At 31.0% G+C, this 25,815-nt stretch overlaps 1 protein-coding gene and 1 long non-coding RNA gene across 2 annotated transcripts; one reads left to right on the top strand and one right to left on the bottom strand.

Moving 5' to 3' along the window:
• Positions 1-11,768: 11,768 nt before the first annotated feature.
• Positions 11,769-13,378, bottom strand: LOC112706818 (uncharacterized). Its single transcript, XR_003155866.3, has 2 exons — positions 12,994-13,378; positions 11,769-12,589 (listed from the first exon to the last, which is right to left on the bottom strand). It is a non-coding gene; the product is annotated as an uncharacterized lncRNA (long non-coding RNA).
• An 11,262-nt stretch (positions 13,379-24,640) lies between these two features.
• Positions 24,641-25,314, top strand: LOC140174697 (uncharacterized). The gene is made up of 2 exons (XM_072200189.1): positions 24,641-24,799; positions 24,907-25,314. Exons 1-2 carry the CDS (start codon positions 24,641-24,643, stop codon positions 25,312-25,314), a joined length of 567 nt encoding a protein of 188 aa, XP_072056290.1.
• The last annotated feature ends 501 nt before the right edge of the window (positions 25,315-25,815 follow it).

Consider the following 25,815-nt stretch of genomic DNA (forward strand, 5'->3'; position numbering starts at 1 on the left):
TATATATATATATATATATATATATATATATATATATATAGTCAATAAAAAAATACTCTTATTTAGATTCAAATAAAATATCAAAAAATTAAAAAAAAATAAGAATAAAAATTCAAATTTTATATTTTAGTTCAAATTTTATAAATCTATTATTTTACAAACTTATAAATTCAAAACAAAATAATAAATAATTTTTTAAAAAATTATTCTTTAATTCATTAATATATAAAAAATCATTACCGGAACTTTTGTTGTTAAAAATGTTATTATAAAATATAGTCCTCCAAAATGATATGAGTTAAAACTTATTTTTTGTTTTAGAATTAAACGTAACAAATAGTTATACAATATAAAATGATCAACTATATTTATATAATATGTAATTTGTGAAATAATTGCTAATGAGTTATAATCAAATAGCATAGTCTCCTTATACTCACCTAGAGATTGCGAATTTGAGTCTCACTCCTAACTTTAAAAAAAATTGTGAAATAATTATTATACTAATTAAATAATTATTTTATAAATATGTATACAATATGTGATATATAATATTTTAATTATTTATAAAATAATAATTATACAATATTTTAATTATTTTAACTAATTACATATTGTATAAATATAGTTGATCTTTTTATATTGTATAATTATATGTTACATTATGAAAAAAATTCAAATTTTAATTCATATATCACCTTAGAAGGCTATACTTTATAATAATTTTTTTAACATTGAAAATTTCAGTCATGATTCACTATGTGCTAATGAGATAAGTGATAATTTTTAATTAATAATTTTTAAGAAATTATTTTTTATTCTATTTTCTAAATCTATAAAATTATAAAAACATAATTTTTTTGGAATTTGAACTAAAATATAAAAGTTAGATTTTTATTTTTATTCGTTTTGAGTTTTTAGATATTTTATTCGAATATAAATAGGAATATTTTTTATTAATATTTATATTTTAAAGTAAATATAGAATAAATAAATAATTAGCTATGTATGTGTTAGCCAGTAATAAATTAAATCAAGATGATTTGATATATATATATATATATATATATATATATATATATATATATATATATATTGTATTAGTAGTAAATCGAATCAAATCTCTTGATACAGTATATTCACGGTAATTCGAATAAACTTGATTCGATTTATATTAAAAAAGCGTAAATTAAATTTATTTGATTCAATTTATATAAAAAATCAAATAAAACATACAGGTAACCAAATTTAATTTAAGATATTTATATTTTTTCATTCAATTTATCTATATAAATTACCCTAAAAATAATTTTGTTAGGTTTTTATGGTTACAATTTTGTAAGGATGTTATTGTTATTCTTAGAAAAGAAAAAATATTAGATTTTTTAAATTAGAATTTTATAATGGATTGTAATTGTTCTGTACTTGGTAAATTGTCTCATCTTATTATTTTCATAAATGATTCCAACCCACTGTATTTATCGGTAAAAATTTCTCAAATTTTACTCATTATTCGTTATAGACTACAATAATTTAGCTTTTGAATATAAAACATCACAACCTAAGATGATTTATGTGTTCATGTTGGTTTAGAACGATTTACTTTTATTTTCTGTTAGAATTTTAACTCATAAATAATCTTTATATAAGATGATTTATCTTCTAAACTAAAGCTGAATATCCTAGAACAATTCATATAAATATTGAAAGAGGACTTTTGTATATTTAATTTTTGCTTAGGAGAATAATATAATATTAATTCTCTTTTAATTTATATATGTTAAAAAAAGCCTATTTAAAACAATTTATTTATCCACAACGTTTTTTTAATTTTTTTATCGCGCATTAGAATGTTAGACTTTAAATCCTTAATTTATTTTCATTTAAAATTTAATTATTCTTTACATATAAGTTATTTTTCGATATAAGTTTATACAAATCATTTATATTCACGCGCGTACGTATTTTTTGTACCGCTGCACGTTCTTCTTTTTCGTTATTTTTCTCTTTTGTTATCGTCGTCACCAACACCTCCTCCTCTTCTTTCTCTTTTTTTCATTGGAATTTCTTCTCCTTCTTCCTTTTCCTCCTTCTTTTCCATCATCATGATCATCATCGTTATAGTCATCGTCGTCGTCTTCTTCTTTTTATGCGTATCGTCGTTATTGTTAACGTAGAAATTTTGCCACATCAATGATGTTGCCTGATTTAAAGCTAAAGAAAATATTTTTGTACATTTGTAGCAAAATTTTAATGTAAGAATTCTGAATCTTAATTGTTATTGTGGTGAATCTGTTCCATTCTCGTTTCGATATTTTTTGAAAAACTTGTGGTGTATTTTGGAAAAGGTATAGGGAGACAATAAGAATACTAAACAATGTGAATAATAGATATATCGGATGTTCAATTCAATAAGTATGTAGATGATTATGTTGATTCTTAGTTGGATGGTAGTTATTCCTTTTGATTCGGTTTACTCGTGAATAGTTAACAATGACTGGTTGTTCAATTCACTAGATGTTATCCTAATGTTAAGGTTTAGGAGGTAATTTGGAGGTGGAGTATTTTTTTATTTTATTGAGTCAATTCTAGAGCCCATTGTTCGCAAAAGTCATTGTTTACCTAGCAAAATCGATTTTGAAAATATTGCGGTATATTTTGAAAATATTTTAGTATATTTTTATTTTGATAAGTTCAAATAATTCAAAACTCTTTCTCTTCTTTCTCTCCATCTTCTGTTGCTGTTTCTTCTTCTTCATTATCATCATTATCTTTTTTTATTCATTTTTTTTGTTTTACCTTCTCAAGTTTCTTCTTGTTTTACTCTCTTAACAAGAATGAAAACAAAAAAAATCAAATAAAGAAGAAGAAAAAATATATAATGCTGCAAAATTACGTGGAAGAGGATGAACCTACATTCATTCAATTAAAAAAAAATAAATAAATAAAAAAAGAAAAAATACATTAAAGAAGAAGAAGCAGTGAAAAATGAAGAGGAGGAAGAGGAAGAGTTTTGAATTATGCAGAACTTATCAGTACAAAAACACTAAAAATTCTTAAACAATACACATAAATATCTTAGTTTTACACCGAAATTTGCTATAAATACACAAAAATATATCCTTTAATGCTACATTTTTTCTTCTTTTTTTTCTTATTTTTTTCTTTCTTTTAGTTGAATGAATATAAGTTTATCATCTTTCAAGTAATTTTACAGCATTATGCGTTTCTTCTTTTTTTATTTGAGTTTTTTTTGTTTTTTTTTTCTTGTTAAGAGAGTAAAACGAGAAGAAACTTAGGTAAAACAAGAAGAAAAAGGTGAATAAGAGAAAAAAGAAGATGATATGATGAAAAAGAAGAAGAAGAAGAAGCAACAAATATATGAGGAAGAGGGAGAAGAAGAGTTTTGAATTATGCAGAACTTATCAGTACACATACATCAAAATTTTTTAAATAATATACATAAATAGCTTAGTTTTACATCAAAATTTGCTGCAAATATACAAAAATATTTTCTTTTGTGCAAAACTCCTACATTATATTCAAAAACCATCAACGATGAACAACAATTTTCACAAGCAAAAACAACATTATTCACCTACAAAATTATAAACTACTAACAAAAACATTAACTAGAATTGAACTACGTATCAACCACTTGATTGGATTCAAAACAATAATCCACTTTGCTCTCGTTCAATTGACAATCCAAATTTGAATCATTCATTATCTTCAACAATGAGATAACCATTCAAAACTGATTTCAAAACTTGATTTTATCATCTTCTTCTATTTTGTTATTCATCTTTTTCTTCTTGTTTTACCTTCTCAAGTTTCTTCTTATTTTAATTTCTTAACAAGAATAAAAACAAAAAAATCAAACAAAGAATAACAAAAAAACACATAATGTTGTAAAATTACTCGAAAAAGAATGAACCCACTTTTATTCAATTAAAAAAAAGAAAGAAATAAGGAAAGAAAAAAAAGAAAAGATGCATTAAAGAAAACATTTTTGTGTATTTGTAGCAAAATTTTCATGTAGGAGTTTTTGAATCTGAATTGTTATTATGATTAATCTGTTCCATTTTCGTTTCGGTGTATTTTGGTATACTTGTGGTGTATTTTGAAAATATTTCGGTGTATTTTTATTCTGATAAGTTCTGCATAATTCAAAACTCTTCTTCTTCCTCCTCCTCATCTTCTGTAACTACTTCTTCTTCGTCTTCTTATTTCATATTATTATAATTTTTCTTAGGAGAAAAAAATCAAACAAAGAAGAAAAAAATACATAATGTTATAAATCAATAGAAAGAGGAGGAGAAAAAAAATGCAACAACAACAACAATAATAAAAAGAACGACGATGAGAATGAAACACGCAAAGAAAAAGGAGGAGAAGTTCAAAGAAAAAGGAGAAGAAGAAGGAAGAGGAGGAGGAGGAATGCGGGATACAAACGTTAGAGGTGGAACGACGTGATTTTATGCGCGCCTTATGTAAGTGGGTTCTATTAGGTTAAGGTTAACTTGTATGAACTTGTATGTCAAAAATGCTTGCATTGTATGTATAACGGGTAGGGTTGGAAGTGAGTCAAGCCATCTCATGACCCAGCTCATGAGCCAACTCGAACTCGACTCGTTAATAGCTCGATAAGCTAAACTCATGAGCTGGTGAACCAAGTTTGAACCTGAAATTGAGCTCATAAATTAAATGAGTCGAACTTGAACTTGGATAAGCTCAGTTCATTAGCTTGTGAATTGACTCGACTATCATATATATATATATATATATATATATATATATATATATATATATATATATATTTTGATACACATATCCTATATGTATTTAATTTATACTTTTAATATTATATATATACATATGAAATAGTAATATATAATTATATATTAATGATTTTAATTATTTAAAATTTGTATTTATTTTTTATATATAATTTTAATATAGGACATAAATAAAAAATTTATAATTTATTGATAGATAAATAATGTATAGAATTGATCTTTTAAAATATATAAACTATAATTTATTGATATAGAATTATAGATTATATTCCTATTATTTGAGCCAACTCGTAAATTCGAGTCAGTTCGTGAGCTTTCAGTGAGCCGAGCTGGAACTTAAGAAATAGGCTCGATTGTTAATAAGTCGAACGGTGAGTCGAGCTCAATTTTTGTGAGTCGAACTTGAGTTTGGTTTAACTCGACTCAACTCGGCTCATTTCCAGTCCTAATTTTAAAATTTGTTTCATTATAAATAAGTTACAAAATTATATATTATTTATAGCTCGTTTAAATTAGGGATCTAACTAGGAGATTAATATACTTTTAATAAAAAAAAATACTATTTTTTTCGTTAGTAAAAATATTAAAAAAAATGACAAAATTACTTGAATATTAGTTGAAATTTTGTTACTAAATGATTTCATTTATTACATGCAAATGTTATAAGTAGATAATAATCTTAACCATGAGTGTAAAAGGTTTTTTCTCCTTTTTTTTTTCCAAAGTCAGGTGGTATTCATGTCATAATCCAAGGAATACAGGAGGTCCATGTAGGACAAAAAAGAGAGAACGGAGAATCCCAATCAACTCTCGTGCGGAGTTATAAAGCAAACATAATAAAAGAAAGAATTAGAAATGAAATATTAAAAGGACAGAAGATCTAAAAGGGGCTTTAATCCCTAACATTTCACTAGAAGGGAATTGGAGAAATAGTCACCGCTTTCATCAACATTCTTCAAAAATTTCAATATGTCACTTCCGGTGAAATTTCTTCATGTTCAAAGACCAAGCAGTTCCGAGCTCTCCAAATATTCCAGCACACAATTCCAACCAAGAGCAAGTTTTGTTGATCACTTCCAGTTCCTGATAGGTAAGTTTTCTTTCTCCTCCAACACTGATAGAGTTCCTCTTCCTCTTCTCCTATCGTCACACCTGCAAATGGACTTTTGAGCCATACTTCTTTTGCCTTATTGCAGGTGAATAAGCAGTGCATAGTCGATTCCTCTCCTAACTGACACCGGGGGAAAATCACAGATATTCATGGGATTCGTCGCTAGAGGTTCAACAGGACAGGAAGTCTTCCATGGAGGGCACGTCAGAGGAAGAATTTGATCTTCGGGGGTAATCTCATTTTCCACAAATCTTTCCAAATATCACTACATTGAGATATAGATGGACAAAACTCAATTGGTGGGTGGTGAAAATGCTAAGCCACTCGATACGCTGATGCTACTTCATAATTACCAGACTTGTGAGAAACCCAAGATATTCGGTCCTCTCAGTTTTCAATATTAACTGAAAGAATACTTTGAGCAATTTATGGAGAAAACAAACACTGTATTAATTGATTGTTCCATTCCTTGTTCTCAGTTAGGAGTTCTTTTACCTAGGTCACACTTTGCCTTGTTGTTGCAGACTGCATAGGAGCACAATGGGGATGAGGAGATGGCAGCCATGGATCTACATAAACACGGATACTTCCCCCGGACCCTACCTTCCAGAGCAAGCCTTTCTTAAGAACTTTACGACCCTCTAGGATGCTTCTCCAACCCCACGAAGGTACTGCTCCTACTCCTGCCTCCATAATAGACTGGTATCTGTAGTACTTTTCTTTTAGCATCTTAGTGAGTAGAGAGTTTGGTCTGGTAGCTATTCTCCAACACTGTTTTTCCAAAAGTGCCAAATTTTGGGCTCGCAAATCCTTAAAATCCATATCCCCCTCCTTCTTGGGTCGCGTCATACTTTTCCAACTTACCCAAGACATTCTTCTCTCCCCTCCTTTCTGTCCCCACCAGAACTGAGATAAGATTCCATGGATTTCGGTTAGAAGACTATCTGGTAGTAGGAAACAGGAGAGGCTATAGATTGGGATGGCTTCCCCAACTGCTTTGATAAGAACGTGTCTACGCCCAACTGAGAGCAATTTTCGCTTCCACCCTTCCACCCTCTTTCTAACTTTATCTTTAATCATTTTAAAGGTGGCCTTTTTAGATCTTTGGACTACAGAAGGTAGTCCTAAATATTTATCCTGCGCCTCCTATATTGCGAGTGTGAAGTGTGGCTGCCAAAGCTTGCCGCAATGAGGAAGAGGTATTATTACTAAAAAACACCGCTGATTTAGTCAGATTTATTTTCTGCCTGCTAAACCCCTCATAATCATCTAGCAAATCAAGAATATGCTGGCAATTGTTAGTAGTAGCCTTGCTAAAGAGAATTGAGTCGTTTGCAAATAGTAGGTGGTTCACCCTAGGAGATCTTCTGTTAATCTGAATTCCATGGATAACACTGTTTTGCTCAGCCTTGTGTAGCAAGAAGGAAAGTCCTTCTGCACAGAAAAGAAAAAGATATGGGGATAGGAGATCACCCTGTCGGATGCCCCTATTTGGTTTAAAAAAACTAAAAGGTTGTCCTTCCACAATAACCGAGTAAGAAACAATTGTGACGACTTCTTGAATCCATCCAATCCGTCGAGAATCAAACCCAAGTTTCTCCAGAATAAACCACAAAAATTGCCATTCAACTCTATCATAGACTTTGCTCATGTCCAGCTTAACTGCCATTTCATTTTCTAAACCCCTCTTCTTATTCTTTAGATAGTGCATGCATTCATGAGCAACCAAAATGTTGTCAGAGATGAGCCTACCCTTCAAGAAGGCACTTTGGTTAGGACTAATGAGAGAGTTTATAATTCCTTGCAATCTGTGAACTAATACCTTCGAAATAATTTTATAGAACACTGAGGACAAGCTGATAGGCCTCACCTGTGTCATATCCCTAGCATCTGGGATTTTTGGAATGAGACAGATTTGGGTGTGGTTAAAACTCCTCAGTATCCGACCACCCATAAAGAAACTCTTCACCGCACAAAAAACATCTCCACCAACTATATCCCAATAGAAATGAAAGAACTTTGCAGTAAAACCATCCTCACCTGGAGCACTTTGGGGGTGCACGCTAAAAGTTGCTCGTTTAACTTCTTCCATTGAAACTGGCCAGATTAGTTTACGATTCATAGCTGATGTAACTTTAGCCTCAAACTCTTCAAAAGCGTGACTAGGATCAGTAGGGTTATCTGATGTGAAGATCTCCTGAAAATATCTTTCTGCCACTGCTGCTATGGCTCTATGAGATGTGGCAATTGCACCGTCATTTCCAACTAGTCTCCAAAGTTTGTTTCTTCGGTTCCGAGCTTGGAAATTTCGATGAAAGAATTTTGTGTTCCTATCACCAAGGTGTAACCATTTAATTCATGATTTATCCTTCCAAAAACTTTCCTCTCGGATGTGGGCAGCCTCTAACATTCGTTCAAGTTCATCTAGTTGATCCCCTCCTTGTACTCCTAAGCCTCGCAACTCCTCAATACTATCAGTCAGTTCTTGAATGTGCTTCGCAGAGTTAGTACGATTCTCCTGCTGCCATTGAACCAACCGGTGCCGACAGAGCTTCAATTTTTCAGCCAGTCTAAACATTGATGAACCTGTAACTTCAGCACTCCAAATTTCTGCTATTAGCTTCCGAACTCCTTCCAAACCACACCAATGTTCCTGGAACTTGAACCTTCTTTTAGATTTTTCCAGTGGAGGATTTGAGTCTAACAATAATGGGGCATGATCAGATCCATTCTCAGACAATCTAGTAACTACTGCTGCCGGATAGGAATTGAACCACACATCATCAGCCATGAATCGATTTAAACGTTCTTGGATTAACTCTTGACCTCTTCTTTTATTGGACCAAGTAAATGGTCTCCCATCCATACCCAAGTCTATCAAGCCATTTTCATTAATAAATCCAAAAAAAGCAACCATAGAAGCATTAGATATGACTCCCCCGCCATCCTTCTCTTGGAGATTGGTGATAGCATTAAAATTTCCGAGGACAAGAAAATGATTCTGCAGTTGCTGAAAAAAATGATAATTCCCCGAATTGAGAAGCCCGTGACTGGTCCGACGTACTTAAATGCACCCCTACCACTCCCCAAACTTCATTGTTAACTGGGTCTTTAATTCTGGCAGCAATGAAGAATCGACTAGACAGAATAACTTCAGTCTCCACCCCCTCCTTCCATGTTAGAGCAAGCTCACCTGCAGTACCCTTCGAATCCACCAAAACCTAGTCCACAAAACCGCATGTCCTTAACTTCCTCTCAACTTGACGAGGTTGATTTTTAATTTCGCATAAGAAACCAAAAGGTTTTTTCTCCTTATTAGTACAGTCAAAGTCAATATGTATGTAACCATTTCCCTGAACTTAAGCAGAAATTAAAAAAAATATTATTAAATTAGTATTACTTTCAATAAAATTTATATAAGAATATAATAATGAATAAAAAATATTAAAAGACAATTAAAATTCATTATTTTTTAATTATTGATTATTTATTAATATTTAAAAATATAAGATAAAATATATTATTAAATTATTAAATTAAAAAAATTAAATTAATAATTAAATAATAACAAAAATAATAAATTTTAATAACTATCGTATTTCTCATGATAAATACCGCTGAACAATTTAATTAATTTCTCAGAATAAATTTTAATAAAAAATATAGATAAATAATTTGTAACTAACTAATTTTAAATAACTGTAATTAATAATTATTAATTTTATATTTTTAAAAAATAAAATTTAAACATTTATTAATTAGTATGAAATATAATTTAAAATATTTGTTAATTTATTATTAATTAAATTTTTGATAGTTAGTATTGTAAAGTTTTAGAGGCCAGTACTTTTTTTTAAAATTTGATCAACATTTAATCAACAAGAGAAAAGTGAGTAATCTTATATTATTGGATAAAATCTCATATCATTAAAAATATCAATAATGATTAATTGATAACTACAAATCACAAAATTTGCTGGCTTTTTAACACTCTTCGTATTTTAATAAAAAAAATATTATTTGTACACTAAAATCAGCTACTAATATATTTATATATAAATACATATATGATTTAATTTATTTTCAATATATATTTATATTTTAACATGTATTTTATATTAATGACTAATTTTAGTATAGTAGCATAACCCTTTTAATAATCATGTCAAGCACTGTGGTTGACTCTGGTCTGAACATGCATGCAGACAAATGAGAGAAAAAAGAATTAAATTCATTAATACTTTCTTCAGTTTCTTCCATATTTTGCTTATTTTCTGCTACACATGTTAAACCTTACGTTAACTTTTTTGAAACTAAGAAAACGAAAACGAGACCCAGTCACCAGCCACTAACATTACTACATACTGACTTAGATTGATTCATACAACTACACCCACATTATTACATCAAATTGAAATCCCAGTCGATAGGGTTGCCAAGCAAATCAAAATCATCCATGGTTGAAAAACATGGCTCATCTATTGCACCCTCATCGACAAACTCGTTTTCCTCGCTTGGTGGTGGTGCAACTGCAGTAGAAGCAGAGGCAGAGGCAGAAGCAGAAACCGGAACTGAATGAGAAATGGGAATGGGGTTATCTCCTGGTGCCGCTGGGGCTGGGGGGTTACCGATGATGGGTGGAACACCGTGGCCGGTGGCGGCGATAATGGAGGGCTCTGCTTGGCGGAGGAGCCACTCAATAGTCTCGCCGTCGCTCTTGTTGTTGAGCTCGCGAGTGAGTTGGAAGACAAAGGCGGCGCATGCGATGGACAGGCGGACACGACGGTCTCGGCCTTCCACCTTGATGTGGCGGTCCTTCCTGCGTCTGCTGGACATGGCGGTGCTGATTGCGTTGTTGTTGGCTGCTGCCATGGGTGCAATTTCCATGGGTCTTTGGTTTTGGGCAGACAAAGGAGAAGAAGAATATGGAACACTGCTCTCATTCTCATTCTTCATTGAAGTCATTGTTTTCTCTCCTCTCTTTTGTGTTTCTCTGAAAGTTCTTCTGATGGATGCAGATTAACTTGTGTTTTAGAGTCCTTATTTATAAGTCCATCCTGATTCCCCCTTTTCTTTCTAGAGGAATCATTTTTTACCTCTCAGACACTTGTTTAATTTTCATCACTTTTAATTTATGATTAAATAATGATAAGGGTAAATGTCAATGTTATCCCTATTTTTTTTCTTTTATTATATTTGTGTTTCAGGAATATTATAGAAAATTAGAAATTTAACGTTAGAATAACATTAAGTCAACCCTCCAAATATTTGAGATATAAGTAATATAAAAAAACATTAAAGACAATATCAATATTTATCCCAAATTTTGAGAAAATAATACTTTATTAAAAAAGTTATAAAAAATAATACAAATATCATTTTTCTTTTATGTCAGTTTTCATAAATATTATTTAAAGTTTTAAACTTATAATTAATACGGTGGTTTGCCTGATCAACTTTTGAATTTTTCTAACCAACTCTGCTTAGAAATAAAGTCATTAATTGATGGTTGTTTTAATCCCTGAATGTACCCTTGTTAAAATAATAAGGGTCAAGTGTAGTGATAAGCAGCAATTATTTCAGAGAGAGAATAACAGTTTCAAATAGTGAATAATAAATTAATAACATAATATAATATAATTGTTTAGAATGTTCTGATACTCTTCAGATGCATAAGTGCCTGAAATGTAGGAGGAAGGCTCAGCCTCTGGCACAGTCCATTATTGAAGAAAGCACCAACACCAAGCATTAAAAACAACCTGTAATGTAATTCTACCAACTGGGTAATTTTCTAAGCCGAGAATGATTTCTTCTGCATTTCGTTATTTCTGTTGCAAATCTCGTACCTTATATATCAGTTTCATGAGTCAATAGAGCTATCTCAAATTTAATTTTTCATTACATGGAAGAGAGAACCTCAAAACTCTAAGTACCTCACAGAAAATAAATAAATAAACCGTGATGTCAATTAACATGTTTGAGTACTAAATCCAGCAAAGTAAATGCTGAACACATTGACACGAAGTCACTAACAAAGCTTCTTGCATGGCTCTCTACAATGCCTCTGATTTCTGGTGCAAATGCAATGAAGCCAACTGAAAGATGAGTATCCTCTTCATATTCCCATTGCAGAATAGAAAGCAACAAAAGCTCCGGTATCACGATACACATTTCATTTGGTTTCCTGCAACATCTCTTCATTGGAGATATGTGCAAGAGTTAAACCTGTCACCTACTTAATGCTAACAACATAAATAAGCTTAAAATGGCAAGTATATCTATGGTGATAGTTCCAAATTAAGCTCAACTGCCCATGCTCCACAACAAAGGTATCTGAAAGAACACAGACTATCAGTTCTATACTACAACTGGCTCCTTCATTCATTATGATTTGATGTTAAATTGGCATCAATCTTTGAATAAAAGAGGAAAATCCATAAATAATAATCATAGCAAGAATAAACATAGTAGTACAGCTATTGAATGAAAACCTAATGATACATAATTATGTTACAAGCATATGGAATAATTTTATGCTCAAGCATATAAAATGAAACTAGTTTTACCAATGGAACAAGGAAATATATCCCTCAAACAACAATAACCCAGTTGTGTATGACTTGTGGATCAATTTTTGGCAGCATTGGTATTTCCCTTTCAACAGGATCAGGTTCAGGTTCTGCCAAAACGATCATGCAAAGAAGTGAATCCATATCAATCCCTATAAGACAGCATACATTGTGGAATTGGAAAGAAACATTTTTTTAGAAAAACTAAACTATTTAAAGAACATTTATTCTCACACATAAGGAAAGGAAAATCTGTTGCGCCTTCCTCAACTAGCAGCCGCTAATATGGCTATACATAAAGCATCAGTTAAGGAACTAAAATGATGCAAACGTTATTAATGATCGACAATGGTATGGATTGTAAATGATCTGAACATTCTCAAAATGAAGATAACTCAAGATTCGAAAATTGCTTGAATCCCAAAATTAGACAACATGGTGGCATCACTGGCAGTTACAATTATATTATCATCACTGCAAAGCTTAAAAAGGGGAAAATATAAAGAAGTTGAACCTGTTTGAGAAGATGTGGTATAGCTCCCAAGATTTCAATTTTCTCTCATCTCCTCCAAGCTCCAAGGGCACATGCTTAGGATATATAAAGTTATTTCTTCAAAAACGCCACAATTCCAATTATCATCAGAAATGTACCGGTTCAGTAGGTATTCCACATATTTAACATTCCACTACAGCTTTGCAAAGCAGCATTATGCTTTTTTTCTCAAAAGCAATATAACTTAGATACAGAGCAACAGAACATACAAGAAACTATAGGTCAAGACTCAAGCAAGAAAAACTAACTAAGTTTTCTATTTATGATCTACTCACATTAGCCAATATAAAAAAGAGGAAATGATTGATTGAAATATAGAGAATGGTGATTATGATGACCTTGTGGCCTAGCTTGAGTAACTCACAGATTCGCCTGCGAGGCTGCTGGATAATTGGAGAGAGATTTTTTTTTTTGGACGTGAACTGGAGAGAGATTAAGATATGATTTTGGATGATTTCAGAAACAAAACACAGGTCACTCCCAGGCCCAACCCAACCCATTCATAGAGTTTTCATAAAAGGGGGATATAGATATAGTTTCATTTCATGTAGGCCCGACGCTTCAAAAAGAGAAACAATTATGGTATATCATATATGAGGGTGTCTAGCCTTATTCTTTATGGAGAACACTCAAATAAAGATGTTTATTTCATATTTTATTAAAGATATTTTTGTGTTGTATTTTAATTGATTTTTGTATAATTTATTCGGTATTTCTTGTCAAATACTATTAAATTTCTTAAAAAATTTTCTTTCCAAAAAAATAAAAATTATTTAAATCGAACTAAAATCAAAAAGATAATAGATTAAATATTAGATTTTTTTTCTAAAATTATTTATATAAAAAAATATGTCACACTCATCAATACATATATATATATATATTAAAGTAAAATTTATCATACGATTTATATCGATAACAAGTTCAAACTTCTTAAAATTTTTACAAATAAAAAATAACAAATTTATATTCGTATGATATAAAAAAATTTACTATATTATTATTATATTATAGATTAAAATTTATTAATTTAAATTTATTTTTATTTTTAATATAAGTATTAGAAATAAAAAAAAATTTTATAATTAGATGTAGTATAACAAAATATATATAATATTAATTAATTTTTAAAAAATTCTAGAAAAATAATTTTTTTTAATAAAGTGTTATTAGAAAATTAACATTATAAAATATAATTTTAATCAATACGATATAATAAGTTATTAAATATATTTAATACAAAACACATTGAATATAAACTTTTGTTGAGTTTAAATTTTAAATAATTTTTAATTGAATTTCAATATTCTTACTTTAAAGAGTTAGAATATTTTAACATTATCTTTTTGTATCTTTTTAATTGAATCTTTGATTTTTTAAATTATAAATCTTATTTATAATTAAGGGTAATGTTTTAACATCATCAATTAGTCACATATACAAAAATACCAGAACAATTCTATAGTCATAATTATAATATAACTTTATAAGTAATACAACGAAATTATATATAAGTAATATAACTAAATTTTATCTATATCTATAGTCACATTTCATAAATAATATAATCAAATTATATTTATGTTTGTAATTAAAATATGAATAAAAATACAAAAAATTATCATGATGGTTAATTTTTTTCATTCATAGTTTTTTTTATTATTTTTGTTGTGAAAGGTTTAATTATTTTAATAGTTAATTATTTTCTAAAAAAGATAATTGAATAACACAAAAAATTATTAAGAGTAATTTATTTAAATGTGATTAAAAAATAATTGAATAATTATATACGGTAAAAAATTAATATCATTGAAAAATAAAAATAAAATTTATTTTAAAATTAAAAATAAAGTTTATTTAAAAATAAACTTAAAAATCATGCCTTTTTTCTTTTTTTCTAAAATTTATCTACAAATAATTTTATAAATATTTTATAATGAATAAAAATATTAAACTCGTACTAAAATTTATTTTAGTAAAATTTATTTTTATTCTGTTAAACGTTAAATAAACTATTAAAAGGAATTTGTTTCCTCCATTAGAAAAAAATGATAAACTTCCATACTTCCATTATGTTACGGCAATAATTGAGGCTTGTTATTTTTAAAGTCATGATTGCACTTCATGGTTTCCTTCACTTTATTTATGAATTTTTGAATGTGCAAAATAATAATAATAATAATAATAATAATAATAATAATAATAATAATAATAATAATAATAAAAGAAGTATGTCACAATAAAAAAAAGAAGCATATTACCAAATAATTTATCATCCGAATTATATATGAATCAAATCAATAATAGGAGGGCTAATACCAAAAAAATCGATAAAAGGGCTAGAAACTTACAAACCTTTCTTAAGTTCACAGAAAAAAGTGTTTATATTTATGTGACATATAAAATAATTACCAAATTATTATTACATTATATATATATATATATAAGTCCATTTAAAGTAATTTTTTTAATATTTGATTAAATTGTTCTTGTATTTAGTACTTTTTTTTTTGGATGTTCTGTTAGTTAAAAGTATAATCATTATAATTTTTTTAATTATTATTGTTGTTAGGGGTGTTTGCAAATCAGATATGACTAAAATTTCGATATAATCCGCACTAAACTCAACAGATCGAATTTGATATATGCACTTTTTATGTTTGGATTGGATATCAAATATATTTGTAAAATAAAAAATATTAAAAAAATTTATTTTTAAGCATATTTACTTTTATTAACACTTTTTTTTAAATTTTGCCAAACATATATATCTGTTTAATGTAAAAAAAGAAATTACTTCGAAAAAACTAATGCTTTTGAAATAAAAGACAAAAAATTTTATTTATTCAATTGGGTTATGTCATATGAATTTAATTTTACTGCATATCAAACAAAATAAACGAATATTTTTATTTGATTTGACAAATTTTGTTTTTATGATAATTTTTTAGTAAAATACAAATATTAAAAAAAGTGTATTAGAAATTTGAATGTGTTTATTTGACCCTTTTTAGTACTTTAAAATATTCAAAAATATTAGAAGTATTGTGCAAAGATTCAAAAAAATAAATAATTCTATTTATATGTTTACTTTTTTTTATTAACTGAAGCCTTCTGGTACCAACAATGTTGTTGTTTGTGTACAAAAAAAAAATAAAGTTGTTGTTAGTCTCCACCTAGAATGTATGGACATGGGACACAATACGATACGATACGATATGGACATATCGACACACAAATTTTAAAATTTTATAAGATATAACGACACATGTATATAAAACATAAAGTATTTTTAGATAAATCATAATGATATTTTAATATTTTATTGATATTAAAAATTAAATTAGTTTTTTAATTATTTTTAATATTTTATTTTAATTATATAAAGCATTTAAAATATTTTATTATTTTAATAAATAATAATATATACTATTTCTAAATTTATTTAAAGAATATATATAAAGAATAAGGCTGGACACACTGATACATGATGGTATTTAGATGTGTCCAAATTTATCCAGCAAAGAATTTATTATTTTTTATTAAAACACAGTTGGACATAGTAAACACGCATGTCGGACGAGTATCGATGAGTGTCGTATCTAAAACGTGTACAATACGCAAACACTATAACTTAACGAAAGTATCTGTGCTTCATAGCTCTCTACCCTCCTTTTTATTTATTTATTTTTTTCAAGAACCATCTCCCCCTTTACCTGAGTTTTCCTCCTTTTTATTTTGAATGTTTCTCTCAAACCGCCACAATCTTTTAAAATTAGGTTAAGAAAATTGCAGCAACTTTGTTTTTTCAAACCAATTTTAAAAATAGTGACAATTGTAAACTCTTGCAAATAATTTTATTGTTTCGTAGTAATTATTCTAGTAATTACTAAAATCGCAGCTAAATTCGTTAGTAGCTCTCAATTTAGTTAGGATTTGTTATTCGTTGCGGAACTGTTTAGCAGTCGTTTAAAACTGTCCCTAACCACCAACTTTAGTGTACCGATTAAATGGGCCTAAAATTGATATGAATGTCCATTGTAGCTTGGATTATTTTGTTAGGGGGCAATAGTCAAATTTGAAAAGCATATATATCAGCATATTAAGACTCTTCAAAATAGTTGCACTCTGACTAGTAGTTGTGTGTTTTTTTTTTTTCGAAATAAAGAAAAAAAGAAATAGAAAAATAAAAACAATAGTACAGAGAAATATAACCCAAAATGTGAAAGTGAAGGAGTGTCCAAATCCTACGTGGGAAAGAAAATGATGTCAAATCCGATTTGATTGCATGGTTATTGTCTAACCAAACTATGAAAGAGAAAGATATTTCTTCTCAATATACTTAGTACGTGTTTTTGTTTTGTCTTGTTTTTGCTGGTTGAATTGGCAATGATTACTTCGTTTAAACATGGGAGGTTTCAACGTTCAACTTTCAACTCAGATAGATCTAGAATCTGAAATTAATTTTTGAAGCTCTGTATGGTCATAATGATATAAATTATATATTTGTGGTGTGATATTTGGAAAATTGTAATAGCTAGGTTATTTATGAATGTGGGTGTTGATTGGATCTTTTTGTTCTAAAGATGAGATGGTCCCCGTTCACTTTGAAGATTCCGTGTCCGAGCCTGTCCCACTCCCACCTTAGCCATGACAAGAATGTTTGCCGGATTGTGATTGCATTGAATCCATTGATAGCGTTGTTGAGAACAAGTGTCAAATGGATTTCATTGTCTATCATAGTAGGAAAATGAAAAGGAAGCATTAGCTGAAATTTAATTTATTTTTATGTTATATAGAAATTGAAATTATATTATAATATTTTGTTCTTTGAATTTAAGATCTTCTAAAATGAAAAAAATTGGTATAATGACAAAGTAAAGAGTTAATTATTCTTATAAAATAATAGTGAGACACAAATTTTAAAAAGTTACAAATTTAACGGTGATTGATCATCTACTTTATCACTTTATCAATTTTTTATTTTAAAAATTTTAATTCATATTTTTTATTCTTATTTTAAATAAGTGATTATGTTAAATATTATTTTATATATACAATAAATAACTAGTGGACTAGTAATAAGTAGCTTACAAGTTTTTTCATAAGCTTATGGAAGAGTCAGATTTTAAAGTAGACAACTATGGAGGAGCATTTGGGAGGTTCGATGCCAACCAAAAATCAAGGTATTTCTTTGAAAATTCGCTCACGAAGGGCTAACAGTGAAGACAAATCTTCATAAGAGGATACCTCAGATCTCCAATTTATGCCCGCGCGATGTTCTTCACTGCCAGAAACGCACCTCCATGCTCTGATTTTCTGTCCGGGAGTTGTGCAAGTCTGGAATCAATCACCAGTAACAAGTGTGATTCCCAGATATCAGACTATGGAACCATGGGAGTGGTGGTGTCAGTTGATGGAAGCGGTGAGAAGGAGAAGAGACTCAAAAGAAAAAATCAGTCAAGTGAGTTACCTTCTATGGCAGATCTAATTGTCAAAAAACGCTCTCATTTTTTAAAATTGTAGAGTTGAGGTTGGGAAAATTCTGTCCCAAGCTCTGACATTCGCGAAAGAATTTTGGCGATTTGGGAGGTATAACAACTGAAACTAAAAAGGAGAGAATAGCTTATCCTTTTTGTTTTAATCCCTACTGCTTTAGCTTAGTATTATTGTTTCTGAGAATTTCCCAAAATTTTTGTTATTATATATGCTTATCCCTGTTTGTGTGGGTATTGTAATTGAATCATTTAATTGCAATAAAAATATTATCTTTAGAAAAAAAATAAATCTTTAGATATAGCTTAAATTTATAACAAATTGATCTTTAATGCAGTGATTTAAAAAATAATGTAATATATATATATTATTTTTTTTTAATATATAGAATCCACTATCCAATAATTTTGTTTTTCTAAATTAAAAACTGTATTATCATGTGAGAAATGTTTTTTTTTTTTTATTTGGACAAATTAAAAAATGCAGATAATGTTGAACGAATGAACAATGGGAACATAAATCATAACTTCGTAAGGCCTAAGGGTATGTGTGAGACAGACATCGGTATCAAACAATAATAATGTCATAAAGACCCACCCAGAGCAGCATTGTTCTCTGCTTAATGGATAACATGTATGTTTTGTTCGATTTTTTTTAAAATAAATAAAATAAATTTTTTATATATGATAATAAATTATTTGTAGTATTTTTACCATTTTATATTATATTATTTATTTCGTTTATCGTATAAACGAATTAATATTATGTATATCTCATAAATGAAATAAGTGACAAATTATAATGTTTATATTGTAAATGATATATAGTATGACAAAATTTTAACAATTATAAAAGTATGTGTAATTATTTATATTTTCTACAAATATTTTATTTCTTCTTCTCTTCCTTTTTTTTTTAAAAAAAATTAAGCAAAAATATCTAGTAGTAGTGGATATGTGGTTGTTAGTGTGTATTCCAATTGTCATATAAGAAATGGTAACACTAGAGTGATATTTGAGTGTAATAATATCATTCTGTTGCGCACTCGACGAATAAATTATTTTTCCGAGTTAAAGAGTCTGATATTGACGAGCATTGGTGTTAGCGGGAGAAAAGAGATTGGAAGTGTTGGGTATAGGTTGCTAGCGCCGATGGGAAATAGAGTTTTTCGACTCCGTCTGTTTTGGCTCTGTGGTGAGAGCACGTGGAACTCATGTTTAACAACCATAGTAGAATCATGGCGAAACAAGTGATGGAGCTTTTTGCGGAAATTTGTAATATTGATGACAATGAATCTGATCACTCGAATTTTATGCAGAATGACCCACATCTTGCAGTATTACTGCTACACGTTGCTAGTCCAGTAAGAGATATAAACATAGATGATAAAGAGTCAGATAAAAATTTATAATGTTAAAATCTATTTTTTTTACACTCTTAGAAGTTAAATCTCTATTTTTTATTATAAAAATATTTATACTTAATTTCTGTTTTCATAATTTTTAATATATTCAAATACAAACTCAAAGTCACTCCAAAAATTCCATTGAATTTGAAAGGATATGAAAAGACAAGAAAATCAAAATCTATTATTCTATTACAAGAAAAGGAGAGTTAATTATTCTTCTATTTGTATATATAGCAGTAGTGTCTTTTACAATAAGAGACACAATGATACAATACTAATCCACATTTTTTTGTATGATTAACAATCAAGGATGATTAACAATCAAGGATACTCTCTCAATTTTACTTTTCTTCTTTCTAATTCTTTATTCTTCTCTTCTATCATCACTTTGATCATAAATTTCATATATTCTAACAAAATAATACCTCAAATACATAAGTGATTTGCTATTTAAAAAAAATTATATTTTGTCAAAATAAGATAATCTTCTGAGAGTTAAAATAAATTTTTTAAAAAATTATTTTGTCAAAAATTAAATTTTTTAAAGGCAAAAATAAGTTTTTTTAGTAAATATTTCAGTTTGTTTTTCTTAAAAAAAATTGATATTCTTATCTACTCTATCACATAATTCTATGATCTACATATTTTTTAAATAAAAATATTATTTATAAAAATATTATTTATATATCAAAATCAGGTATTAATGTTAGAAACAAGAGATTAAACTAAAGAAAGGAATTGTATATTATTGAGTGTATTCAAGTTGGTTTGAATGATACAATATAAAAAGATATTTATAGGTGCTAAGAGAATCGTAATAATAAAGACATAATATTCTATAATAAATATTCAGATATACTAAATAATTCTAATCAATGCTAATTGATCCTAATATATTCTAACATCCCTCCTCAAACTCAAGTGACAACTGCCGGAACGAGTGCAGAACTGTCGGAAGGAATCGCAGATGGAACTGCCATTGTCTGAAGGAAGCGCAGACAGAACTGCTGCTATCTGAAGGAAGTGCAAACGGAACTGTCGGAAGGAAGCGTAGATAGAACTACCGCTGTCTGAAAGAAGCACTGACGGAACTGCCGGAAGCTAAGGAAGCGCAGATGGAACTGTCGGAAGAGAACGCAAACAAAACTGCCGGAAGAGTGGCCAATTGCCAAAAACTGCTGAAAAAATGGCGAATTGCCAAAAAATTGCTAAAAAGTGACAAAGTACAAAAAGATGGCAAACTGTCAGAAGGTGACAAAAAATATATAGTTTCCCCATAAAAATAAGTAAGTAGTGGATTAATGAGCTAATCGATGAGGTAAAAAAGCATCAAAGCATTGATAAAAGGGAAAGAAAAAAATGACACGGAAGAAAAGTATGAAAAATATGGTAATTTCAACCGAAGAAAAATAACCTATCCTCTTCAAGGAGGATACCATGGCTCTGATATCATGTTAAAAACAAGAGACTAAACTGGAGAAAGAGAATTATTAGCTTAACTTACAATATCACTGAAAGAGAGAGAGAGAGAGAGAGAGAGAGAGAGAGAGAGAGAGAGAGAGAGAGAGAGAGAGAGAGAGAGAGAGAGAGAGAGAGAGAGAGAGAGAGAGAGAGAGTGGGTGGGAAACACTGGGAAGGGTAGCCATAGGATACCTGATAAAGATCCGAGAATTTAGAACCGAGAAGAGTATCAAAGATTAGAGAATGAGTCTTTTTCTATCTTCGTGGACAATCTTCCTGAAGATATATCAAAGAGAGAGTTGTTTCAGCTGTTCAAATGGACGAGACGTATAAATGATATATATTTATCACGAAAGCAAAAAAGGGATAATATATACATTTTTGCATTCATACGCTACACCACGAAGGGAGGGGCTTTAAAGGCTATAAGGGAAATGAATCGGCTGAGGTTGAGAGGTAAGATTATTTTTGTGGGGAAGCGAGGTACAGAAGAATGACGGGTTCGGAAGGTATAAAGAGGACCACGACAGCAGAAGATTATCAAAATGTTAATACTCACCAGCCGTAACGTGAGGAGGTTCAGATAGACGCCCAAAAGACTACAACGGAACCAAGTAACGAGACGAAAGAAACAGATCCACATGGAAACAGGTGGAAAAAATGAATAGAAGTGGCAGTGGCAAAAGATAACTTGGACTGGTTACAAAAAAACCTCGTGGGAGGAACAACAAGGGCTATTAACTTTTATTCATTAAAGGATTGGATTGCAAAAAATTTGCCTCAACTCACCCAAGTACGAGAATTGGGCACGTACAAAGCTTTATTGACTTTGATAGTGTATTGAGCACTGAAGAGACATACACCTTCAAAATGAATAGTCTCTTATAGTTTTTCATAGTGTATGGAGATGGGAGGAGTCGGAGCAAAGTGAGATTAGAAGAGTCTAGTTAGAATGCTTTGGAGTTCCGTTGCATGCCTGGTCATTAGAAACTTTTAAAACAATAGGAGGTCAATGGAGTGAAGTAGTTGGATGTGATAAGATGACAGAATCGTGCAATTATTTTAGTGTTGGACGAGTAAAAGTTTATACATGCGTTATGGACGTGATCAATGAATAGGTACATATTACAATAGACATAAGCAGCTTCGATGTTTTGGTAAAGGAGGTGAGAAGGGAGACATATGGAAGTGGATGCAACTTAGATTATGTTGCTGATGGGAACACTTGCCATGATCAACTGAAGAACAGTACTATAGATAACTGTATAGATACGGTTGATAGATCGATGAGACAATCAAGGCCACCGGAGTGCGTTGACCAGGCAGCAGAACTATTAACGATGTTGGCACAGAATTGTGAAGAAGACAAGGACAAATTGGTAATTTTAGATTATATTTTAAATGAGTGAAATCTTGAAAATTCAAACAAGAAGCCCTGAAACTTGGCGATATACAAATCTAATAATGACACTATTCAAGGGAGTACTGATTTTGTGGAGGGTACAATTATGAGTGAAGATTCTGATAAAACAATATTTTGGGGATTTGATAATATGCATTGTGAGCTGAGAGGGGTGCCATAAGGGGGAGGAAACAAATTAAAGTTGTGCTAAGAAAAAAAAAGGGGCCAGCTATACTAGTAACAAAAAAGGCTTCAGAAAGGTTCTTGGGCCTAACAATGACAACTCCAACAAATTTGAATGCCGCTGGGGTGTGCATTTTGGGCGGGCAAGGCCAGCCTCAACTGGGTCATCCACAACGGGTTGCCCTTGGCAACATTAAACCCGTTATAGCGCCACTATTCGAGGAAGGTACCACCGAGATGAAGGCGTCGCGTTGGAGCAGGGCACTGCAGTGACGTGAATTGAAGATGACCAGCCTTCGGACGGTGCGAGCCATGGTTTGGCAGACCATGGGAGCCATGGTTTCGTGGACCATGTTGTATCCCATCAGCAGCGGCCTCGATCGGTGCTTGTTAGGAATGGAGTTGAGAAGCCCGGACTTGCCGAAGCGGCTCGGCAAGGTAGTGCGAGTATAAGGAAGTGAGGACGGTGCCATTGGAGTTGAAGGATCGAATGGCTCCAGGTGTTGCAAGGGATGATAAAGGCACGGTCTCAGCTGTTAGAGGATATGGAGACGATGGAGAAAGAAATGGTGAGATCGGGGAGGCTAGTGATGACGGAAACTATAGAGATGCTGATGGAAAAAATGGCACAGATGGGGAGAACAAGTCTATGAGTGAAACTGAAAATACATGCTGGGCTAACACAAAAGCTATTAACGCTATACAAGGTGCTTCTGGAGGTAGGAAATTAGAAGTAGGTAGAGAGTGTTCGGTGCAGGGTGGGGTTGGAGAGGAAGATACTCAACTGGAGGAAGTTAGACATGGAACTGACGACAGAATTGGTGACAATCAGAATTTAATATTGGAGGAGCAAATGTAGGAAAACAAGAGGACATGGGAACTCGCATTGGAGTTCGGTGCAATGCTGTACAACGAAGAAGATGATATCATGGCTATTCTCCAAGCTTAGAATGAAGAAATTGCTCAGAAAAGAAGAGTGGAAAAACAAAAGGAGAAAGTAAGACGTTGTAGACCTAAGAATAAAAAAAATGTGTGAAGCAATATTTTAAAATGATTTTTAGTTCATGGAATATTAGGAGATTGAGAGGGATGGGAAATTGAGAATGATAAAGGACCTGAAGAAGAAATATAGGCTGAATATGCTTGGTTTGATTAAGACTAAAAAGCATGTAGTGACGAAGTTTGATGTAGTTAGTATTTGGGGGTGCAATGGTGCAGGTTGGGAATACAGTGCTCATACTATAGAAGAGAAACTAGTTGTGTGGGAGGAGTTGAGTTCTATAGCCGGCTTGTGCCAGGTTTCGTGTTTCTTCATGGGAGATTTTAATGAGATTGTACAAATTGAGGAAAGAAAGGGTACGTTTAGTTTATTTGTTTCAGCTGAAGATTTTAAGAACTGGATACAAGACATGCATTTGGTGGATTTACCGCTTAATGATCGTAAGTTTACCTGGTTTAGAGGTCGTTCGTACAGTCGGATTGATAGAGTTCTGGTTAGTCTGAATTGGGTTGAGGAGTTCCCAAATATTCGCTTAAGAGGAGGACCAAGGGGTCTATCAAATCATTGCCCGTTAATAGTGGAAGATACAAGGTGGAAAGGCGGGCTAAGACCATTTTGAAGCCTAGACTCATGGTTCACACATGAAGGTTTTCTAAGAATGGTTAAGGAGGAATGGAGGGGGTTAAGGGAGATACAGTTTACCGATAAATTGAAGGTCTTGACGGTTCCTCTTGGAAGATGGCACAGAGATAATTTTAGTGGCATGGATAAGAAAATTATGAGGTTTGATGAGGAGATTAAGAAGATAGATGATATGGTGAGCAATGATATATGACGGAACAGTAGAGGCTAGAAGAAATGCTTTATTGACTTGCTGCGAGAAGTGGTATGTGAGAAAATAGTTACACTGGAAAGTGCCAACAGATGTCAAGATCCCGGCTTGCGAAGGACATGGACAAAAATATCAGGTACTTCCACAACCTAGCTTTTACAAGAAGGCAGAATAATAGTATTGATGCACTGGTAATTAATGGAAGATTGGTCAGAAATCAAGCAAGAATAAAGATTGCGATTAGAGAGTTCTACAAGGAGTTATATCATCAGGAGGTGTCTGATATGGTGGGTTTTAGGGATGGTTTGGTGGAAAGGATAGCTAAAGAGGATGCTGCGGCTTTAGAGGTGTTGTCGTCGGTTGAGGAGATTAGAGAGGCAGTTTGGGATTGTGAGTCTTCTAGGGAACCAGGAAGTGATGGGTACAACATGAATTTCATTAAGAAGTCCTGGGATGAGATTGGTGCTGAGTTCACAGCAGCTGTGTTGGGATTCTTTTAGACCTCCAGTCTACCGACAGATTCTAATATCACTTGGGTTGCATTGGCACCAAAGTTCGTAGGGACTAAGAAAATCAAAGATCTCCGTCCGATTAGTATGGTTGGTTGTGTGTATAAGGTGATTTCTAAGGTTTTGGTTAAGAGGATGATATCAGTTATGCCAGGCCTGGTTGGTGAAACTCGGAGTGCATTTGTGAAGGGTCAGAAAATACATGATAGATCACTTATTGCGTTTGAAATTGTACATCGGCTTAAAGCAAGGAAAAAGAGAGCGACGATTATTAAGCTGGATTTTCAGAAGGCATATGATAGGATTAAGTGGAGCTTTGTGGACATTGTTCTGCAGAAGATGGGCTTTGGGTGAAGGTGGAGGGAGTGGGTTATAGAGTGTGTCGGAACTCCTTCCATGTTAGTGTTGATAAACGGTTCACCAACGAAACCATTCAAGATGGAAAGAGATTTGAGACAAAGTGATCCTCTATCGCCTTTTTTGTTCGTTCTT

This window comes from Arachis hypogaea, chromosome 8, assembly GCF_003086295.3.
Source record: "Arachis hypogaea cultivar Tifrunner chromosome 8, arahy.Tifrunner.gnm2.J5K5, whole genome shotgun sequence".
In the NCBI taxonomy this organism is placed as follows: Eukaryota; Viridiplantae; Streptophyta; class Magnoliopsida; order Fabales; family Fabaceae; genus Arachis; species Arachis hypogaea.

What these genes read in the sequence shown, in the direction of transcription:
- LOC140174697 (XM_072200189.1), top strand. Translation starts at nt 24,641, where the DNA reads ATGGTTAAGGAGGAATGGAGGGGGTTAAGGGAGATACAGTTTACCGAT. An exon ending in TTAAGAAGATAGATGATATG is followed by an intron (nt 24,800 to 24,906) that starts GTGAGCAATGAT and finishes AAGTGCCAACAG; the next exon opens with ATGTCAAGATCCCGGCTTGC.